We start from the raw sequence: 21,566 nt of genomic DNA, 5'->3' as shown, positions 1-21,566 counted from the left end.
ACCGGGTGGGTTGGGAGGATTCCTTCCCTGAAGGACTTGAGTGACCCAGTTGGGTTTTTTGAGACAGCCCAGCAGCTTTCATGGTCATTTTCGAGTGCCATCCCACGATCTCCCGATTTAATGAATTCAGTTTCTCAATTTGCCTCGGTGTGATTCGAACTCACGACCTTCTGGGTTACTAGTTCAGTACCACAACCACTCGATGACTGCACCCTTTGAAACAGGTTCAAGTGACAATAAGGTGTTTTTCTCCCTCTTTCCGGAAGAGTCGTCAAACCGAGGCCCCGTCTGCCCTCTCAGGTGGACGTATAAGATACATGGACGATAGTTGTGAGGAAAGATTGGATAGGCTGGGGTTGTTCTCTTTGGAACAGAGGAGGCCGAGGGGAGATTTAATTGAGGTGTATAAAATTATGAGGGGCCTCGATAGAGTGGATAGGAAGGACCTATTTCCCTTAGTGGAGGGGTCAATAACCAGGGGGCATAGATTTAAAGTGATTGGTGGCAGGATTCGAGGGGAGTTGAGGAGAAATTTCTCCCCCCCAGAGGGTGGTGGGGGTCTGGAACTCACTGCCTGAGAGGGTGGGAGAGGCAGAAACCCTCAACTCATTTAAAAAGTACCTGGATGTGCACCTGAAGAGCCGTGACCTGCAGGGCTACGGGCCAAGTGCGGGAAAGTGGGATTAGGCTGGGGGCTCATTTTCAGCCGGTGCGGACACGATGGGCCGAATGGCCTCTTTCTGTGCTGTAAATGTCTATGATTTTATGAAGATCGCACAGCCACTATTTCGTAGAAGAGCAGGGGAGTTCTCCCCAGTGTCTTGGCCAATATTTATGTCTCAACCAACATCACTAAAACATTGCTGTTTGTGGGATCTTGCTGTGCGCAAATTGGCTGCCGCGTATCCATCATTACAACAGTGACTACACTTCAAAAGTATGTCATTGGCTGAAAAACACTTTGGGACGGCCAGAGGTTGTGAAAGGCGCTATATAAATGCAAGTTCTTTATTTCTGAGAGCGAGATGGAATTGAGAGATATCATAATACAGGAGAGAACCAGGCTGAATACAGAAGGTACAGAGGAGATCTAAAAAAGGGAATAAGAGGGGCATAGAGAGAGAGAGTATGAGAATAGATTAACGGCTAACATAAAAAGGGAATCCAAAAGTCTTTTGTAAACATATAAATAGTAAAAGGGCAGTCAAAGGAAGGGTGGGACCGATTAGGGACAAAAAAGATCTTCTTGTGGAGGCAGAGAGCACGGCTGAGGATTAAATGAAAACTTCACATCCGTCTTCACTAGAGAAGAGGAGGCTGCCATTGTAGCAGTAAAGGAGGAGGGAGTAGCGATACTGGACAGGATAAAAATAGATAAAGAAGAGGTACTTAAAAGATTGGCAGTACTCAAAGTAGAAAAGTCACCGGGTCTGAATGGGACGCCTCCCAGGTTACTGAGGGAAGTAAGGGTGGAAATTGCGGAGACTCTGGCCACAATCTTCCAATCCTCCTTAGATAGGGGGATAGTATCAGAGGACTGGAGGATTATAAATGTTACACCCCTGTTCAAAAAAGGGGAGAGGGATAAACCCGGCAATTACAGGCCAGTCAGCCTAACGTCCGTGGTGGGGAAACTTTTAGAGACAATAATCTGGGACAAAATTAATTGCACTTGGAAAAGTCTGGGCTCATAAATGAAAGTCAGCACGGATTTGTTAAAGGAAAATCGTGTTTGACTAACTTGATTGAGTTCTTTGATGAAGTAACGGAGAGGGTTGATGAGGGCAGTGCGGTTGATGTTGTGTATATGGACTTTCAAAAGACATTTGATAAAGTGCCGCATAATAGACTTGTTAGTAAAATTAAAGCCCATGGGATTAAAGGGACAGTGACAGTGTGGATACAAAATTGGCTACGGGACAGAAAGCAGAGAGTAGTGGTGAACGATTGTTTTTCAGACTGGAGGGAAGTTTACAGTGGTGTTCCCCAGGGGTCAGTATTAGGACCACTGCACTTTTTGATATATATTAATGACCTGGACTTGGGTATAGAGGGTATAATTTCAAAGTCTGCAGATGACATGAAACTCAGAAATGTAGTAAACAATGTGGAGGATAGTAACAGACTTCAGGAGAACATAGACTGGTGAAATGGGCAGACACATGGCAGATGAAATTTAACACAGAGAAGTGTGAAGTGATGCCTTTTGGTAGGAAGAATGAGGAGAGGCAATATAAACTAAATGGTACAATTTTAAAAGGGGTGCAGGAACAGAGAGACCTGGGGGTGCACATACACAAATCTTTGAAGGTGGCAGGACAAGTTGAGAAGGCTGTTAAAAAGCATACGGGATCCTGGGCTTTATATTAATAGAGGCATAGAATACAAAAGCAAAGACTTTATGCTAAACCTTTATAAAACACTGGTTAAGCCTCAGCTGGAGTATTGTATTCAATTCTGGGCACCACACTTTAGGAAGGATGTCAAGGCCTTCGAGAGGGTGCAGAGGAGATTTACTAGAATGGTGCCAGGGATGAGGGACTTCAGTTATGTGGAGAGACTGGAGAAGCTGGGATTGTTCTCCTTAGAACAGAGAAGGTTAAGGGGAGATTTGATCGAGGTGTTCAAAATCATGAAGGGTTTTGATAAGAGTAAATAAGGAGAAACTGTTTCCACTGGCAGAAGGTTCGGTAACCAGAGGACACAGATTTAAGGTGATCGGCAAAAGAACCAGAGGAGAGATGAGGAAACATATTTTTACGCAGCGAGTTGTAATGTTCTGGAATTCACTGCCTGAAACGGTGGTGGAAGCAGAGTCAATAATAACTTTCAACAGGGAATTAGATAAATACTTGAAGGGAAAAAATTTGCAGGGCTATGGGGAAAGAGCAGCAGAGTGGGACTAATTGGACAGCTCTTTCAAAGAGCCGGCACAGGCACGATGGGCCGAATGGCCTCGTCCTTTGCTGTATCATCTTGTGATAGTGTGATAAGATGGGTTGGCGCTAAGGGTTCTTCCAAGAGGCACCTGAATCGTTGCAAAATATTTCCCCGCGGTTCCTCTTGCTCGGATTGCTAACCTCTGACCTGCTTCAGTCCTCAGAGACCGAGATCACACCTTCCAGGGGCTTCTTGAAGAAACTGGAAGAAGCAATGGCGAGTGAACACCGCAAGGCAGAGGTGGTGGAGGAGAAGCAGGAGAAAAGCTCCATTGATGTGCTGAGTTCTATGGTATGGTTCTCGCCCTTCATCTGCGTTGCTATCATACACGCTGTCTCCCTCCATATCATCAGTTTACTGCTTGTATGTTCTCTAGTTCCTGCAACATCTGCCTGTAAATTTTCTCTTGTATTTACCCTGTACATTTCACCTGCGTATTTTCTTTTATATCACTGTGAATATACCGCACAGATATCACTGTGTATATACCGCACAGATATCACTGTGTATATACCGCACAGATATCACTGTGAATATACCGCACAGATATCACTGTGTATATACCGCACAGATATCACTGTGTATATACCGCACAGATATCACTGTGAATATACCGCACAGATATCACTGTGTATATACCGCACAGATATCACTGTGTATATACCGCACAGATATCACTGTGTATATACCGCACAGATATCACTGTGTATGTACCGCACAGATATCACTGTGTATGTACCGCACAGATATCACTGTGAATGTACCGCACAGATATCACTGTGTATGTACCGCACAGATATCACTGTGAATGTACCGCACAGATATCACTGTGTATGTACCGCACAGATATCACTGTGAATGTACCGCACAGATATCACTGTGTATGTACCGCACAGATATCACTGTGCATGTACCGCACAGATATCACTGTGTATATACAGCACAGGTATCATTGTGTATATACCCCACAGATCACTGTGTGTATACCGCACAGATCACTGAGTATATACCGCACAGATATCACTGAGTATAGACCGCACAGATATCACTGAGTATAGACCGCACAGATATCACTGAGTATAGACCGCACAGATATCACTGAGTATGGACCGCACAGATATCACTGAGTATAGACCGCACAGATATCACTGAGTATAGACCACACAGATATCACTGAGTATAGACCGCACAGATATCACTGAGTATAGACCGCACAGATATCACTGAGTATGGACCGCACAGATATCACTGAGTATAGACCGCACAGATATCACTGAGTATAGACCGCACAGATATCACTGAGTATAGACCGCACAGATATCACTGAGTATAGACCGCACAGATATCACTGAGTATATACCGCACAGATATCACTGAGTATAGACCGCACAGATATCACTGAGTATGTATTTACCCTGTGTATTTCTCAGTGTGTTTCCCCTTCTGTGTCATACTGTATAGCTCTTAGTGTCTCTGTCTGTATGTCAGTCGTTCTGTTTTTATGTGTCTGTCTCTGTATGTCTCTATATGCCTGTTTGCCTTTCTGTGTCTGTCTGTGTGCTCATGTGTCTCTCTGTCTCCCCAATTGTCTGTCTGTCTGTGTCTGTGTGTCTCTCTGTCTGTGTCTCCGTGTCTCTCTGTCTATATCTCTGCAGCTCTCCGTCTGTATCCCCGTGTGCCTGTCTGTCTGTGTCTCTGTGTCTCTCTGTCTGTGACCCCGTGTGTTTGTCTGCATCTCTGTATCTCTCTGTCTGTGTCCGCATGTGTTTGTCTGTTTGTGTCTCTGTGTCTCTCTGTTTGTGTCTCTGTATCTCTCTGTCTGTGTCCCCATGTGCCTTTTTAAAAATTCGTTCATGGGATGTGGGCGTCCCTGGCAAGGCCGGCATTTATTGCCCATCCCTAATTGCCCTCGAGAAGGTGGTGGTGAGCCGCCTTCTTGAACCGCTGCAGTCCGTGTGGTGAAGGTTCTCCCACAGTGCTGTTAGGAAGGGAGTTCCAGAATTTTGACCCAGCGACGATGAAGGAACGGCGATATATTTCCAAGTCGGGATGGTGTGTGACTTGGAGGGGAACGTGCAGGTGGTGTTGTTCCCATGTACCTGCTGCTCTTGACCTTCTAGGTGGTAGAGGTCGCGGGTTTGGGAAGTGCTGTCGAAGAAGCCTTGGCGAGTTGCTGCAGTGCATCCTGTGGATGGTACACACTGCAGCCACAGTGCGCCGGTGGTGAAGGGAGTGAATGTTTAGGGTGGTGGATGGGGTGCCAATCAAGCGGGCTGCTTTGTCCTGGATGGTGTCGAGCTTCTTGAGTGTTGTTGGAGCTGCACTCATCCAGGCAAGTGGAGAGTATTCCATCACACTCCTGACTTGTGCCTTGTAGATGGTGGAAAGGCTTTGGGGAGTCAGGAGGTGAGTCACTCGCTGCAGAATACCCAGCCTCTGACCTGCTCTTGTAGCCACAGTATTTATATGGCTGGTCCAGTTAAGTTTCTGGTCAATGATGACCCCCAGGATGTTGATGGTGAGGGATTCAGCGATGGTAATGCCGTTGAATGTCAAGGGGAGGTGATTAGACTCTCTCTTGTTGGAGATGGTCATTGCCTGGCACTTATCTGGCGCGAATGTTACTTGCCACTTATGAGCCCAAGCCTGGATGTTGTCCAGGTCTTGCTGCATGCGGGCTCGGACTGCTTCATTATCTGAGGGGTTGCAAATGGAACTGAACACTGTGCAGTCATCAGCGAACATCCCCATTTCTGACCTTATGATGGAGGGAAGGTCATTGATAAAGCAGCTGAAGATGGTTGGGCCTAGGACACGGCCCTGAGGAACTCGTGCAGCAATGCCCTGGGGCTGAGATGATTGGCCTCCAACAACCACTATCATCTTCCTTTGTGCTAGTTATGACTCCAGCCACTGGAAAGTTTTCCCCCTGATTCCCATTGACTTCAATTTTACTGGGGATCCTTGGTGCCACACTTGGTCAAATGCTGCCTTGATGTCAAGGGCAGTCACTCTCACCTCACCTCTGGAATTCAGCTCTTTTGTCCATGTTTGGACCAAGGCTGTAATGAGGTCTGGAGCCGAGTGGTCCTGGTGGAACCCAAACTGAGCATCGGTGAGCAGGTTATTGGTGAGTAAGTGCCGCTTGATTGCACTGTCGATGACACCTTCCATCACTTTGCTGATGATTGAGAGTAGACTGATGGGGCGGTAATTGGCCGGATTGGATTTGTCCTGCTTTTTGTGGACAGGACATACCTGGGCAATTTTCCATATTGTCGGGTAGATGCCAGTGTTGTAGCTGTACTGGAACAGCTTGGCTCGAGGCGCAGCTAGTTCTGCAGCACAAGTCTTCAGCACTACAGCTGGGATGTTGTCGGGGCACATAGCGTTTGCTGTATCCAGTGCACTCAGCCGTTTCTTGATATCACGTGGAGTGAGTCGAATTGGCTGAAGACTGGCTTCTGTGATGGTGGGGATATCGGGAGGAGGCTGAGATGGATAATCGACTCGGCACTTCTGGCTGAAGATGGTTGCAAACGCTTCAGCCTTGTCTTTTGCACTCACGTGCTGGACTCCGCCATCATTGAGGATGGGGATGTTTGCAGAGCCTCCTTTTCCCGTTAGTTGTTTAATTGTCCACCACCATTCACGACTGGATGTGGCAGGACTGCAGAGCTTTGATCTGATCCGTTGGATGTGGAATCGCTTAGCTCTGTCTAGCATGTTGCTTCCGCTGTTTAGCATGCATGTAGGCCTGAGTTGTAGCTTCACCAGGTTGGCACCTCATTTTTAGGTACGCCTGGTGCTGCTCCTGGCATGCTCTTCTACACTCCTCATTGAACCAGGGTTGATCCCCTGGCTTGTTGGTAATGGTAGAGTGAGGAATATGCCGGGCCATGTGGTTACAGATTGTGCTGGAACACAATTCTGCTGCTGTTGATGGCCCACAGCGCCTCATGGATGCCCAGTTTTGAGCTGCTAGATCTGTTCTGAATCTATCCCATTTAGAACATGTTGGATGGTGTCCTCAGTGCGAAGACGGACATCATCTCCATGAGGACTGTGCGGTGGTCACTCCTACCAATACAGTCATGGACAGATGCATTTGCGACAGGTAGATTGGTGAGGACGAGGTCAAGTAAGTTTTTCCCTCGTGTTGGTTCGCTCACCACCTGCCGCAGGCCCAGTCTGGCAGCTATGTTCTTCAGGACTTGGCCAGCTCGGTCAGCAGTGGTGCTACCGAGCCACTCTTGGTGATGGACATTGAAGTCCCCCACCCAGAGTACATTTTGTGCCCTTGCTATCCTCAGTGATTCCTCCAAGTGGTGCTCAACATGTCTCTCTGTGTCTCTGTGTCTGTGTCCCTGTATGTTTGTCCGTCTGTGTCTCTGTGTCTGTGTCTCCGTATCTCTGCCTGTGACCCCGTGTGTTTGTCTGTCTATGTCTCTGTATCTCTCTGTCTGTGTCTCTGTATCTCTGTCTGTGACCATGTATGTCTGTCTGTGTCTCTCTGTCTGTGACCCCGTGTGTTGGTCTGTCTGTATCTCTGTGTCTCTCTGTCTGTGTCCCCATGTGTTTGTCTGTGTGTGTCTGTGTGTCTCTCTGTCTGTGTCTCCATATCTCTCATTCTGTGACCCCGTGTGTCTGTCTGTGTCTCCGTATCTCTCATTCTGTGACCCCGTGAGTCTGTCTGTGTCTCCGTATCTCTCATTCTGTGACCCCGTGAGTCTGTCTGTCTGTGTCTTCGTATCTCTCTGTCTGTGACCCCTTGTGTCTGTCTGCCTGTGTCTCTCTATCCCTAAAATAAAAGCAGAGTTTTCGACCCATCAAACATCTGTAAGTGAAAATGTTGGATTAGCATTTTGTGAAGTGTCTGAATGTACAGCGTTTCTGCAGTTTTAAATCATTAGTGTAAAATTCAAGAATGAAGGGGCAACAGAAAGGATTGTAGCAGATGGGTCTACCCATTATACAACCCGCCCGAACCGCCAAGTCCAAAATGGTCCATTTTGCATCACCACTGTATTTCATCTTAATCAGTGGGGGCAAAGTTATACTTTGCCAACAGCTGCAGTTGTGCTGAAGCCCTGCTGATGGCACTGTTAAGCTATCCATCCCATGCTGTACCTGCCCTGGGAGTGTTTGATGGGACAGTGTCGAGGGAGCTTTACTCTGTATCTAACCCGTGCAGTACCTGCCCTGGGAGTGTTTGATGGGACAGTGTAGAGGGAGCTTTACTCTGTATCTAACCCGTGCAGTACCTGCCCTGGGAGTGTTTGATGGGACAGTGTAGAGAGAGCTTTACTCTGTATCTAACCCGTTCTGTACCTGCCCCGGGAGTGTTTAATGGGACAGTGTAGAGGGAGCTTTACTCTGTATCTAACCCGTGCTGTACCTGCCCTGGGAGTGTTTGATGGGACAGTGTAGAGGGAGCTTTACTCTGTATCTAGCCCTGTACCTGCCCTGGGAGTGTTTGATGGGACAGTGTAGAGGGAGCTTTACTCTGTATCTATCCCTGTACCTGCCCTGGGAGTGTTTGATGGGACAGTGTAGAGGGAGCTTTACTCTGTATCTAACCCTGTACCTGCCCTGGGAGTGTTTGATGGGACAGTATAGAGGGAGCTTTACTCTGTATCTATCCTGTGCTGTACCTGCCCTGGGAGTGTTTGATGGGACAGTGTAGAGGGAGCTTTACTCTGTATCTATCCTGTGCTGTACCTGCCCTGGGAGTGTTTGATGGGACAGTGTAGAGGGAGCTTTACTCTGTATCTAACCCGTGCTGTACCTGCCATGGGAGTGTTTGATGGGACAGTGTAGAGGGAGCTTTACTCTGTATCTAACCCGTGCTGTACCTGCCCTGGGAGTGTTTGATGGGACAGTGTAGAGGGAGCTTTACTCTGTATCTAACCCTGTACCTGCCCTGGGAGTGTTTGATGGGACAGTGTAGAGGGAGCTTTACTCTGTATCTAACCCTGTACCTGCCCTGGGAGTGTTTGATGGGACAGTGTAGAGGGAGCTTTACTCTGTATCTAACCCGTGCTGTACCTGACCTGGGAGTGTTTGATGGGACAGTGTAGAGGGAGCTTTACTCTGTATCTAATCCGTGCTGTACCTGCCCTGGGAGTGTTTGATGGGACAGTGTAGAGGGAGCTTTACTCTGCATCTAACCCTGTACTTGCCTTGGGAGTGTTTGATGGGACAGTGTCGAGGGAGCTTTACTTTGTATCTAACCCGTGCTGTACCTGCCCTGGGAGTGTTTGATGGGACAGTATAGAGGGAGCTTTACTCTGTATCTAATCTGTGCTGTACCTGCCCTGGGAGTGTTTGATGGGACAGTGTAGAGGGAGCTTTACTCTGCATCTAACCCTGTACTTGCCTTGGGAGTGTTTGATGGGACAGTGTAGAGGGAGCTTTACTCTGTATCTAACCCGTGCCGTACCTGCCCTGGGAGTGTTTGATGGGACAGTGTAGAGGGAGCTTTACTCTGTATCTAACCCTGTACCTGCCCTGGGAGTGTTTGATGGGACAGTGTAGAGGGAGCTTTACTCTGTATCTAACCCTGTACCTGCCCTGGGAGTGTTTGATGGGACAGTGTAGAGGGAGCTTTACTCTGTATCTAACCCGTGCTGTACCTGACCTGGGAGTGTTTGATGGGACAGTGTAGAGGGAGCTTTACTCTGTATCTAATCCGTGCTGTACCTGCCCTGGGAGTGTTTGATGGGACAGTGTAGAGGGAGCTTTACTCTGTATCTAACCCTGTACCTGCCCTGGGGGTGTTTGATGGGACAGTGTGGAGGGAGCTTTACTCTGTATCTAACCCTGTACCTGCCCTGGGAGTGTTTGATGGGACAGTGTAGAGGGAGCTTTACTCTGTATCTAATCTGTGCTGTACCTGCCCTGGGAGTGTTTGATGGGACAGTGTAGAGGGAGCTTTACTCTGCATCTAACCCTGTACTTGCCTTGGGAGTGTTTGATGGGACAGTGTAGAGAGAGCTTTACTTTGTATCTAACCCGTGCTGTACCTGCCCTGGGAGTGTTTGATGGGACAGTATAGAGGGAGCTTTACTCTGTATCTAATCTGTGCTGTACCTGCCCTGGGAGTGTTTGATGGGACAGTGTAGAGGGAGCTTTACTCTGCATCTAACCCTGTACTTGCCTTGGGAGTGTTTGATGGGACAGTGAAGAGGGAGCTTTACTCTGTATCTAACCCGTGCCGTACCTGCCCTGGGAGTGTTGATGGGACAGTGTAGAGGGAGCTTTACTCTGTATCTAACCCATGCTGTACCTGCCCTGGGAGTGTTGATGGGACAGTGTAGAGGGAGCTTTACTCTGTATCTAACCCGTGCTGTACCTGCCCTGGGAGTGTTTGATGGGACAGTGTAGAGGGAGCTTTACTCTGTATCTAACCTGTGACAGTGCTTGGCTCCAGTTCCAGCGCTGGCAGTCACTTATTTCCATAAACAGATAAAAGATGATGGTTGAATTGTTGAAACTGATTCTCTCCAAAGGAAACGATGGAACGGAAACTGTCCAAGCCGGAGTGGACGAGAGCCCCACTGCTGCCCAGAGTGCCGGTGACAGGGCAGCCATCACCCAGCAAAACTCTTCTCCCAAGCGTTGTCGCTCGCTTCCAGGGAACCTTGTGGTTTGAAAAACTCTTCCCAGATGCAGACGCACGGGTAAGAATTTATCACTGCAAACTTTCTGTCAGCAACCTCCTCCTTTGGACATCTCTCTGTACTTGAGGGATGCGTGTGCTTGTGTGTGTGTGTGTGTGTGTGTGTGTGTGTGCGCGCGCGCACGCGGTTGTGTACACAAGTATGCCTGTGAGTCAGTGTTGTACCTGTTTCCTTAGCGCACAGGTGGGACTGAGATACTGTACACAGTTTACAGGTGAGACTGAGATACTGTACTGTGTGTACAGGTGAGACTGAGATACTGTACACAGTGTACAGGTGGGACTGAGATACTGTACACAATGTACAGGTGAGACTGAGATACTGTACTGTGTGTACAGGTGAGACTGAGATACTGTACTGTGTGTACAGGTGAGACTGAGATACTGTACACACTGTACAGGTGAGACTGAGAAACTGTACACAGTGTACAGGTGAGACTGAGATACTGTACTCTGTGTACAGGTGAGATTGAGATACTGAACTGTGTGTACAGGTGAGACTGAGATACTCTACCGCGTGTACAGGTAAGACTGAGATACTGTACACAGTGTACAGGTGAGACTGAGATACTGTACTCTGTGTACAGGTGAGATTAAGATACTGTACTGTGTGTACATGTGAGACTGAGATACTGTACACACTGTACAGGTGAGACTGAGAAACTGTACACAGTGTACAGGTGAGACTGAGATACTGTACTCTGTGTACAGGTGAGATTAAGATACTGTACTGCGTGTACACGTGAGTCTGAGATACTCTACTGTGTGTACAGGTGAGATTGAGATACTGTACACAGTGTACAGGTGAGACTGAGATACTGTACACAGTGTACAGGTGAGATTGAGATACTGAACTGTGTGTACAGGTGAGACTGAGATACTGTACACAGTGTTCAGGTGGGATGGAGTTACTGTACTGTGTGTACTAAGAGAGTGTACTGTGTGTACAAGCTGTTCCAGTACAGCTACAACACTGGCATCTACACGACAATGTGGAAAATTGCCCAGGTATGTCCTGTCCACAAAAAGCAGGACAAATCCAATCCAGCCAATTACTGCCCCATCGGTCTACTCTCAATCATCAGCAAAGTGATGGAAGGTGTCGTCGACAGTGCTATCAAGCGGCACTTACTCACCAATAACCTGCTCACCGATGCTCAGTTTGGGTTCCGCCAGGACCACTCGGCTCCAGACCTCATTACAGCCTTGGTCAAAACATGGACAAAAGAGCTGAATTCCAGAGGTGAGGCGAGAGTAACTGCCCTTGACATCAAGGCAGCATTTGACCGAGTGTGGCACCAAGGAGCCCTAGTAAAATTGAAGTCAATGGGAGTCAGGGGGAAAACTCTCCAGTGGCTGGAGTCATACCTAGCACAAAGGAAGATGGTAGTGGTTGTTGGAGGCCAATCATCTCAGCCCCAGGGCATTGCTGCAGGAGTTCCTCAGGGCAGTGTCCTAGGCCCAACCATCTTCAGCTGCTTCATCAATGACCTTCCCTCCATCATAAGGTCAGAAATGGGGATGTTCGCTGATGATTGCACAGTGTTCAGTTCCATTCGCAACCCCTCAAATAATGAAGCAGTCGAGCCCGCATGCAGCAAGACCTGAACAACATCCAGGCTTGGGCTCAAAAGTGGCAAGTAACATTCGTGCCAGATAAGTGCCAGGCAATGACCATCTCCAACAAGAGAGAGTCTAACCACCTCCCCTTGACATTCAACGGCATTACCATCGCCAAATCCCCCACCATCAACATCCTGGGGGTCAGCATTGACCAGAAACTTAACTGGACCAGCCATATAAATACTGTGGCTACGAGAGCAGGTCAGAGGCTGGGTATTCTGCAGCGAGTGACTCACCTCCTGACTCCCCAAAGCCTTTCCACCATCTACAAGGCACAAGTCAGGAGTGTGATGGAATACTCTCCACTTGCCTGGATGAATGCAGCTCCAACAACACTCAAGAAGCTCGACACCATCCAAGATAAAGCAGCCCGCTTGATTGGCACCCCATCCACCACCCTAAACATTCACTCCCTTCACCACCGGCGCACAGTGGCTGCAGTGTGCACCATCCACAGGATGCATTGCAGCAACTCGCCAAGGCTTCTTCGACAGCACCTCCCAAACCCACGACCTCTACCACCTAGAAGGACAAGAGCAGCAGGCACATGGGAAAAACACCACCTGCACGTTCCCCTCCAAGTCACACACCATCCTGACTTGGAAATATATCGCCGTTCCTTCATCGTCGCTGGGTCAAAATCCTGGAACTCCCTTCCTAACATCACTGTGGGAGAACCGTCACCACACGGACTGCAGCGGTTCAAGAAGGCGGCTCACCACCCCCTTCTCGAGGGCAATTAGGGATGGGCAATAAATGCCGGCCTTGCCAGCGACGCCCACATCCCATGAACGAATTTTTAAAAAGGTGAGACTGAGATACTGTACACAGTGTACAGGTGAGACTGAGATACTGTACTCTGTGTGCAGATGAGACTGAGATACTGTACACAGTGTACAGGTGAGACTCAGATGGTGTACACAGTTTACTGGTATGACTGTGATACTGTAACTGTGTGTACAGGTGAGACTGAGATACTGTACTGTGTGTACAGGTGAGGCTGAGATACTGTACTGTGTGTACAGGTGAGACTGAGATACTGTACTCAGTGTACAGGTGAGACTGAGATTCTGTACACAGTGTACAGGTGAGACTGAGATTCTGTACAGTGTACAGGTGAGGCTGAGATACTGTACTCAGTGTACAGGTGAGACTGAGATTCTGTACACAGTGTACAGGTGAGACTGAGATACTGTACAGTGTACAGGTGCAACTGAGATACTGTACTGTGTGAACAGGTGTGTCTGAGATACTGTACCATGTGTACAGGTGAGGCTGAGATACTGTACTCAGTGTAAGAGATGAGACTGAGATACTGTACACAGTGTAGAGATGAGACTGAGATATTGTACACAGTGTACAGGTGAGACTGAGAAACTGTACACAGTGTACAGGTGGGCTGAGATACTGTACACAGTGTACAGGTGAGACTGAGATACAGTACACAGTGTACAGGTGGGACAAAGATACTGTACTGTGTGTACTGAGAGACTGTGCTGTGTGTACAGGTGGGACTGAGATACTGTACACAGTGTACAGGTGAGACTGAGATACTGTACTGTGTGTACAGGTGAGACTGAGATCCTGTACACAGTGGACAGGTGAGACTGAGAAACTGTACATAGTGTACAGGTGAGACTGAGATACTGTACTGTGTGAACAGGTGTGTCTGAGATACTGTACCACGTGTACAGGTGAGGCTGAGATACTGTACTCAGTGTAAGAGATGAGACTGAGATACTGTACTCAGTGTAGAGATGAGACTGAGATATTGTACACAGTGTACAGGTGAGACTGAGAAACTGTACACAGTGTACAGGTGAGACTGAGATACTGTACACAGTGTACAGGTGGGCTGAGGTACTGTACACAGTGTACAGGTGGGACTGAGATACTGTACACAGTGTACAGGTGAGACTGCGTTACTGTACACAGTGTTCAGGTGAGACAAAGATACCGTACTGTGTGTACTGAGAGACTGTACTGTGTGTACAGGTGAGACTCAGATGCAGTACCGTGTGTACAGGTAAGACTGAAATACTGTACACAGTGATCAGGTGGGACGAAGATACTGTACTGTGTGTACTAAGAGAGTGTACTGTGTGTACAGGTGAGACTGAGATGCTGTACACAGTGTACAGGTATGACTGTGATACTGTATTGTGTGTACAGGTGAGACTGAGATACCGTACACAGTGTACAGGTGAGACTGAGATACAGTACTGTGTGTACAGGTGAGACTGAGATACCATACACAGTGTACATGTACGACTGTGATACTGTATTGTGTGTACAGGTGAGACTGAGATACCGTACACAGTGTACAGGTGAGACTGAGATACAGTACTGTGTGTACAGGTGAGACTGAGATACTGTTCTATGTGTACAGGTGAGACTGAGATACAGTACACAGTGTACAGGTGAGACTGAGATATAGTACTGTGTGTACAAGTGAGACTGAGATACTGTACACAGTGTACAGGTGAGACTGAGATACTGTACACAGTGTTCAGGTGGGACTGAGATACTGTACTGTGAGTACAGGTGAGACTGAGATACCATACACAGTGTACATGTACGACTGTGATACTGTATTGTGTGTACAGGTGAGACTGAGATACCGTACACAGTGTACAGGTGAGACTGAGATACAGTACACAGTGTACAGGTGAGACTGAGATACAGTACTGTGTGTACAGGTGAGACTGAGATACTGTTCTATGTGTACAGGTGAGACTGAGATACAGTACACAGTGTACAGGTGAGACTAAGATATAGTACTGTGAGTACAGGTGAGACTGAGATACCATACACAGTGTACATGTACGACTGTGATACTGTATTGTGTGTACAGGTGAGACTGAGATACCATACACAGTGTACAGGTGAGACTGAGATACAGTACTGTGTGTACAGGTGAGACTGAGATACTGTTCTATGTGTACAGGTGAGACTGAGATACAGTACACAGTGTACAGGTGAGATTGAGATATAGTACTGTGTGTACAAGTGAGACTGAGATACTGTACTATGTGTACAGGTGAGACTGAGATACAGTACACAGTGTACAGGTGAGACTGAGATATAGTACTGTGTGTAAAAGTGAGACTGAGATACTATACTATGTGTACAGGTGAGACTGAGATACTGTACACAGTATACAGGAGAGACTGAGATACTGTACTGTGTGTACAGGTGAGACTGAGATACTGTACACAGTGTACAGATGAGACTGAGATACTGTACACAGTGTACAGGTGAGACTGATACTGTACACAGTGTACAGGTGAGACTGAGATACTGTACTGTGTGTACAGGTGAGACTGAGATACTGTACACAGTGTACAGATGAGACTGAGATACTGTACACAGTGTACAGGTGAGACTGATACTGTACACAGTGTACAGGTGAGACTGAGATACTGTACTGTGTGTACAGGTGAGACTGAGATACTGTACACAGTATACAGGTGAGACTGAGATACAGAAAACAGTGTACAGGTGAGACTGCGATACTGTACACAGTGTACAGGTGGGACTGAGATACTGTACACTGTGTACAGATGAGACTGAGATACTGTACACAGTGTACAGGTGGGACTGAGATACAGTACTGAGGGTACAGGTGACACTGAGATACTGTACACAGTGTACAGGTGGGACTGAGATACTGTACACAGTGTTCAGGTGGGACTGAGATACTGTACACAGTGTTCAGGTGGGACTGAGATACTGTACACAGTGTACAGGTGGGTCTGTGATACTCTACACAGTGTACAGGTGGGTCTGAGACACAGTACTGAGGGTATAGGTGACACTGAGATACTGTACACAGTGTACAGGTGGGACTGAGATACTGTACACAGTGTTCAGGTGACACTGAGATACTGTGCACAGTGTACAGGTGGGACTGAGATACTGTACACAGTGTACAGGTGGGACTGAGATACTGTACACAGTGTTCAGGTGGGACTGAGATATTGTACTGTGAGTACAGGTGAGACTGAGATACCATACACAGTGTACATGTACGACTGTGATACTGTATTGTGTGTACAGGTGAGACTGAGATACCGTACACAGTGTACAGGTGAGACTGAGATACAGTACTGTGTGTACAGGTGAGACTGAGATACTGTTCTATGTGTACAGGTGAGACTGAGATACTGTACACAGTGTACAGGTGAGACTGAGATATAGTACTGTGTGTACAGGTGAGACTGAGATACTGTACTATGTGTACAGGTGAGACTGAGATACTGTACACAGTATACAGGAGAGACTGAGATACTGTACTGTGTGTACAGGTGAGACTGAGATACAGTACACAGTGTACAGGTGAGATTGAGATACAGTACTGTGTGTACAGGTGAGACTGAGATACTGTACACAGTGTACAGATGAGACTGAGACACTGTACACAGTGTACAGGTGAGAGTGATACTGTACACAGTGCACAGGTGAGACTGAGATACTGTACACAGTGTACAGGTGAGACTGAGATACTGTACACAGTATACAGGTGAGACTGAGATACAGTACACAGTGTACAGGTGAGACTGCAATACTGTACACAGTGTACAGGTGGGACTGAGATACTGTACACTGTGTACAGATGAGACTGAGATACTGTACACAGTGTACAGGTGGGACTGAGATACTGTACACAGTGTACAGGTGGGACTGAGATACAGTACTGAGAGTACAGGTGACACTGAGATACTGTACACAGTGTACAGGTGGGACTGAGATACTGTACACAGTGTTCAGGTGGGACTGAGATACTGTACACAGTGTACACGTGGGACTGAGATACTGTACACAGTGTATAGGTGGGTCTGTGATACTCTACACAGTGTACAGGTGGGTCTGAGATACAGTACTGAGGGTACAGGTGACACTGAGATACTCTACACAGTGTACAGGTGGGACTGAGATACTGTACACAGTGTTCAGGTGGGACTGAGATACTGTACACAGTGCACACTTGGGACTGAGATATTGTACACAGTGTACACGTGGGACTGAGATACTGTACACAGTGTTCAGGTGGGACTGAGATACTGTACACAGTGTTCAGGTGGGACTGAGATACTGTACACAGTGCACACTTGGGACTGAGATACTGTACACAGTGTTCAGGTGGGACTGAGATACTGTACACAGTGCACACGTGGGACTGAGATATTGTACACAGTGTACAGGTGGGCCTGAGATACTGTACACAGTGCACACTTGGGACTGAGATACTGTACACAGTGTACAGGTGGGACTGAGATACTGTACACAGTGTACAGGTGGGACTGAGATATTGTACACAGTGTACAGGTGGGCCTGAGATACTGTACACAGTGCACACTTGGGACTGAGATACTGTACACAGTGTACAGGTGGGACTGAGATACTGTACACAGTGTTCAGGTGGGACTGAGATACTGTACACAGTGCACACGTGGGACTGAGATATTGTACACAGTGTACAGGTGGGCCTGAGATACTGTACACAGTGTACAGGTGGTTCTGAGATACTGTACACAGGGTACAAGCGGGACGGGTTACACCCGAGCAGGACCGGGACCGATGTCCTCGCGGGGGTGTTTGCTAGTGCTGTTGGGGAAGGTTTAAACTAGAGTGGCAGAGGGATGGGAACCTGAGCGGGGAGTCAGAAGGGAGTAAAGTTGAGAGCAGCAAGAGAGGGGAAGACCCAGGGGAAATTTACAATACAAATAGTACAAACAGTTGTTCAAGAACAAGTGAAAGGGAAAAGCGTAGAGCAGCAGAAAGAAAGTGAACTTTGGACACTACAGATAAAGTGAAAACTAGAAGGTGTAAGGCGATTATCCCAGCATCAAAGCTGAAGGTCAGGCTAGGGTGTGTGGCCCAACTAAGAGTTCTATATACAAATGCACGGAGCATAAGGAATAAATTAAATGAACTACAGGTTTAAATTCAAATTGGAGGGTATGACATGATAGCTATTACTTAGACATGGCTGTAGGATGGTCAGGATTGGGAACTAAATATACCGGGTTATAAGGTCTACAGGAGAGACAGGGAAAATGGAAGAGGGGGAGGAGTAGCCTTAATGATTAGAGATGAAATCACTTCAATGATAAAGAAGGATATAACGAGAGGTAAGCAGCCAACAGAGACCTTATGGGTTGAATTGAGAAATAGGAAAGGATCTAAGACTATAGTGGGAGTTGTGTATAGGAGCCCTGGCAGCAGCTCTGAAGTGCTAGATTGTATAAATGCAGAGATTAGACAAGCGTGTAACAAAGGCACAGTGGTCTTAATGGGGGACTTTAACCTTCACATAGATTAGGAAAAGCAGACTAGCAACTGTCAGAAAGGTAGTGAATTTCTTGAGTGTGTCCGGGATAGTTTTCTACAGCAGTATGTCCTAGAGGTAACAAGGGGGCAAGCCATACTAGATTTAGTAATGAGTAATGAACCAGATTTAGTTAACAGCTTAACTGTGCGTGAACATCTATCCAATAGCGAGCATAACATGATCGAGTTCAAGGTAGTGTTTGAAAGGGAAAAAAATGAATCAGCTGCTAAGATTCTAGACTTGAGTAAGGCCGACTTCAATGGGATGAGACAGAGACTGTCCACAGTAAACTGGGAAAATCTGTTAATGGGTAAAACGACTGATGATCAGTGGGAAATGTTTAAAGAAACATTTAACATGATACAGACTCGGTTTATACCTGAGGGGCAAGAACTCTACTTGCCAAAAAAAAACAGCCATGGACAACTAAAGAGGTAAGGGACAGTATAAGACATAAGGAAAGGGCATACAAAAAGGCAAAAAATGACACAGATCCTGGCGAATGGGAAAGATACAAAGATCAACAAAGGGTCACAAAACAGATAGTAAGAGCTACAAAAAGAGAGTATGAAAAGAAACTTGCAAGGGATATCAAAACCAATACGAAGAACTTTTATAGTTACATTAGGAAAAAGAGGGTGGTCAGGAGCAGTGTTGGCCCCTTAAAAACTGAAAGTGGGGATACTGTCATTGACAATGGGGAAACGGCGGACATGTTGAATAATTACTTTGCGTCAGTATTTACAGTAGAAAAAGAGGATAGCATGCCGGAAATCCCAAGAAAACTAATATTGAATTGGGGACAGGGACTTGATAAAATTAACATAAGTAAAGCAACAGTAATGAAGAAAATAATAACACTAAAGAGTGACAAATCCCCAGGACCAGATGGTTTCCATCCCAGGGTTTTAAAGGAAGTAGGTGAGCACATTGCAGATGCCCTAACTATAATCTTTCAAAGTTCTCTAGATTCAGGAACTGTCCCTCGAGATTGGAAAATTGCACATGTCACTCCGCTTTTTAAGAAAGGAGAGAGAGGGAAACCAGGGAATTATAGACCAGTTAGCCTAACATCTGTTGTGGGGAAATTGCTGGAGTCTATAATTAAGGATAGGGTGACTGAACACCTCGAGAATTTTCAGTTAATCAGGGAGAGCCAGCATGGATTTGTGAAAGGTAGGTCGTGCCTGACAAACCTGATTGAATTTTTTGAAGAGGTGACTAAAGTAGTGGACAGGGGAATGTCAATGGATGTTATTTATATGGACTTCCAGAAGGCATTTGATAAGGTCCCACATAAGAGACTGTTAGCTAAGATAGAAGCCCATGGAATCGAGGGAAAAGTACGGACTTGATTAGGAAGTTGGCTGAGTGAAAGGCGACAGAGAGTAGGGATAATGGATAGGTACTCACATTGGCAGGATGTGACTAGTGGAGTCCCGCAGGGATCTGTCTTCGGGCCTCAATTATTCACAATATTTATTAACGACTTAGATGAAGGCATAGAAAGTCTAATATCTAAATTTGCCGATGACACAAAGATTGGTGGCATTGTAAGCAGTGTAGATGAAAACATAAAATTACAAAGCGATATTGATAGATTAGGTGAATGGGCAAAATTGTGGCAAATGGAATTCAATTTCACTTTGGATCAAAAAGGGATAGAACAGGGTACTTTCTAAATGGTAAAAAGTTAAAAACAGTGGATGTCCAAAGGGACTTAGGGGTTCAGGTACATAGATCATTGAAGTGTCATGAACAGGTGCAGAAAATAATCAAGAAGGCTAATGGAATGCTGGCCTTTATATCTAGAGGACTGGAGTACAAGGGGGCAGACGTTATGCTGCAGCTATACAAAACCCTGGTCAGACCACACCTGGAGTACTGTGAGCAGTTCTGGGCACCGCACCTTCGGAAGGACATATTGGCCTTGGAGGGAGTGCAGCGTAGGTTTACTAGAATGATACCCGGACTTCAAGGGTTAAGTTACGAGGAGAGATTACACAAATTGGGGTTGTATTCTCTCAAGTTTCGAAGGTTAAGGGGTGATCTTATCGAAGTTTATAAGATATTATGGGGAACGGATAGGGTGGATAGAGAGAAACTATTTCCGCTGGTTGGGGATTCTAGGAGTAGGGGGCACAGTCTAAAAATTAGAGCCAGACCTTTCAGGAGTGAGATTAGAAAACATTTCTACACACAAAGGGTGGTAGAAGTTTGGAACTCTCTTCCGCAAACGCCAACTGATACTAGCTCAATTGCTAAATTTAAATGTGAGATAGATAGCTTTTTGGCAACCAAAGGTATTAAGGGATATGGGCCAAAGGGATATGGAGTTAGATCACAGATCAGCCATGATCTTATCGAATGGCGGAGCAGGCACGAGGGGTTGAAAGGCCTACTCCTGTTCCTATGTTCCTATGACTGAGATACTGTACACAGTGTACAGGTGGGTCTGAGATACTGTACACAGTGTACAGGTGGGACTGAGATACTGTACACAGTGTACAGGTGAGTCTGAGATACTGTACACAGTGTACAGGTGGGACTGAGATACTGTACACAGTGTACAGGTGGGTCTGACGAACCGGATTCTTTCCCCTCAGTCTGGTTCAGCAAGAACTGATTCGAGTACACCGTAAAGTTCAAACAACTTTAATAGCAGATCTTAGTCTGTAGCTTCAATTCAGATTCCTGAGAGAATCCGAACGATTCTAACAGAATAAGGAGAGACAAAGACAAAGACAAAAACTCATACCTTTATACAAATCCATAGAGGTTGGAACATCATTAACACAAAAGTCAACACCAATCATAAGCCGGGCACAGGCTGCCATGCGGGGTTACATTATTTCCGGCCAATCATAGACAATCCATATGCTGACCATGTTGCTATTAGACATCAAAGGGGTTACTTCCTCACTTTCCAACTTGGAAGGTTCTTCCCTGTTCCTTCTATTCCTTATCTCCCAACCTGGAATGTCTTTC

General features: G+C 46.6%; 2 protein-coding genes across 3 annotated transcripts in view; one reads left to right on the top strand and one right to left on the bottom strand.

Annotated features, from left to right (window-relative positions):
• LOC137300050 (fucolectin-1-like) overlaps positions 1-21,566 on the bottom strand; it is a 433,112-nt gene that overhangs the window by 181,738 nt on the left and 229,808 nt on the right. The gene's annotated exons all lie outside the window — the stretch shown is intronic.
• Positions 1-21,566, top strand: part of LOC137300004 (WD repeat-containing protein 97-like) — a 129,526-nt gene that overhangs the window by 32,389 nt on the left and 75,571 nt on the right. Inside the window, exons 9-10 of the mRNA XM_067969081.1 lie at positions 3,097-3,231; positions 10,452-10,622. Of these exons, the coding sequence (XP_067825182.1) occupies positions 3,097-3,231; positions 10,452-10,622 (306 nt within the window). The remainder of the gene's footprint in view (positions 1-3,096; positions 3,232-10,451; positions 10,623-21,566) is intronic.

The sequence above is a fragment of the Heptranchias perlo genome, chromosome 2, assembly GCF_035084215.1.
Source record: "Heptranchias perlo isolate sHepPer1 chromosome 2, sHepPer1.hap1, whole genome shotgun sequence".
NCBI classification, from domain to species: Eukaryota; Metazoa; Chordata; class Chondrichthyes; order Hexanchiformes; family Hexanchidae; genus Heptranchias; species Heptranchias perlo.
Note: the sequence above shows the minus strand (reverse complement) of the source record. Positions and strands in the feature narration are given on the sequence as shown.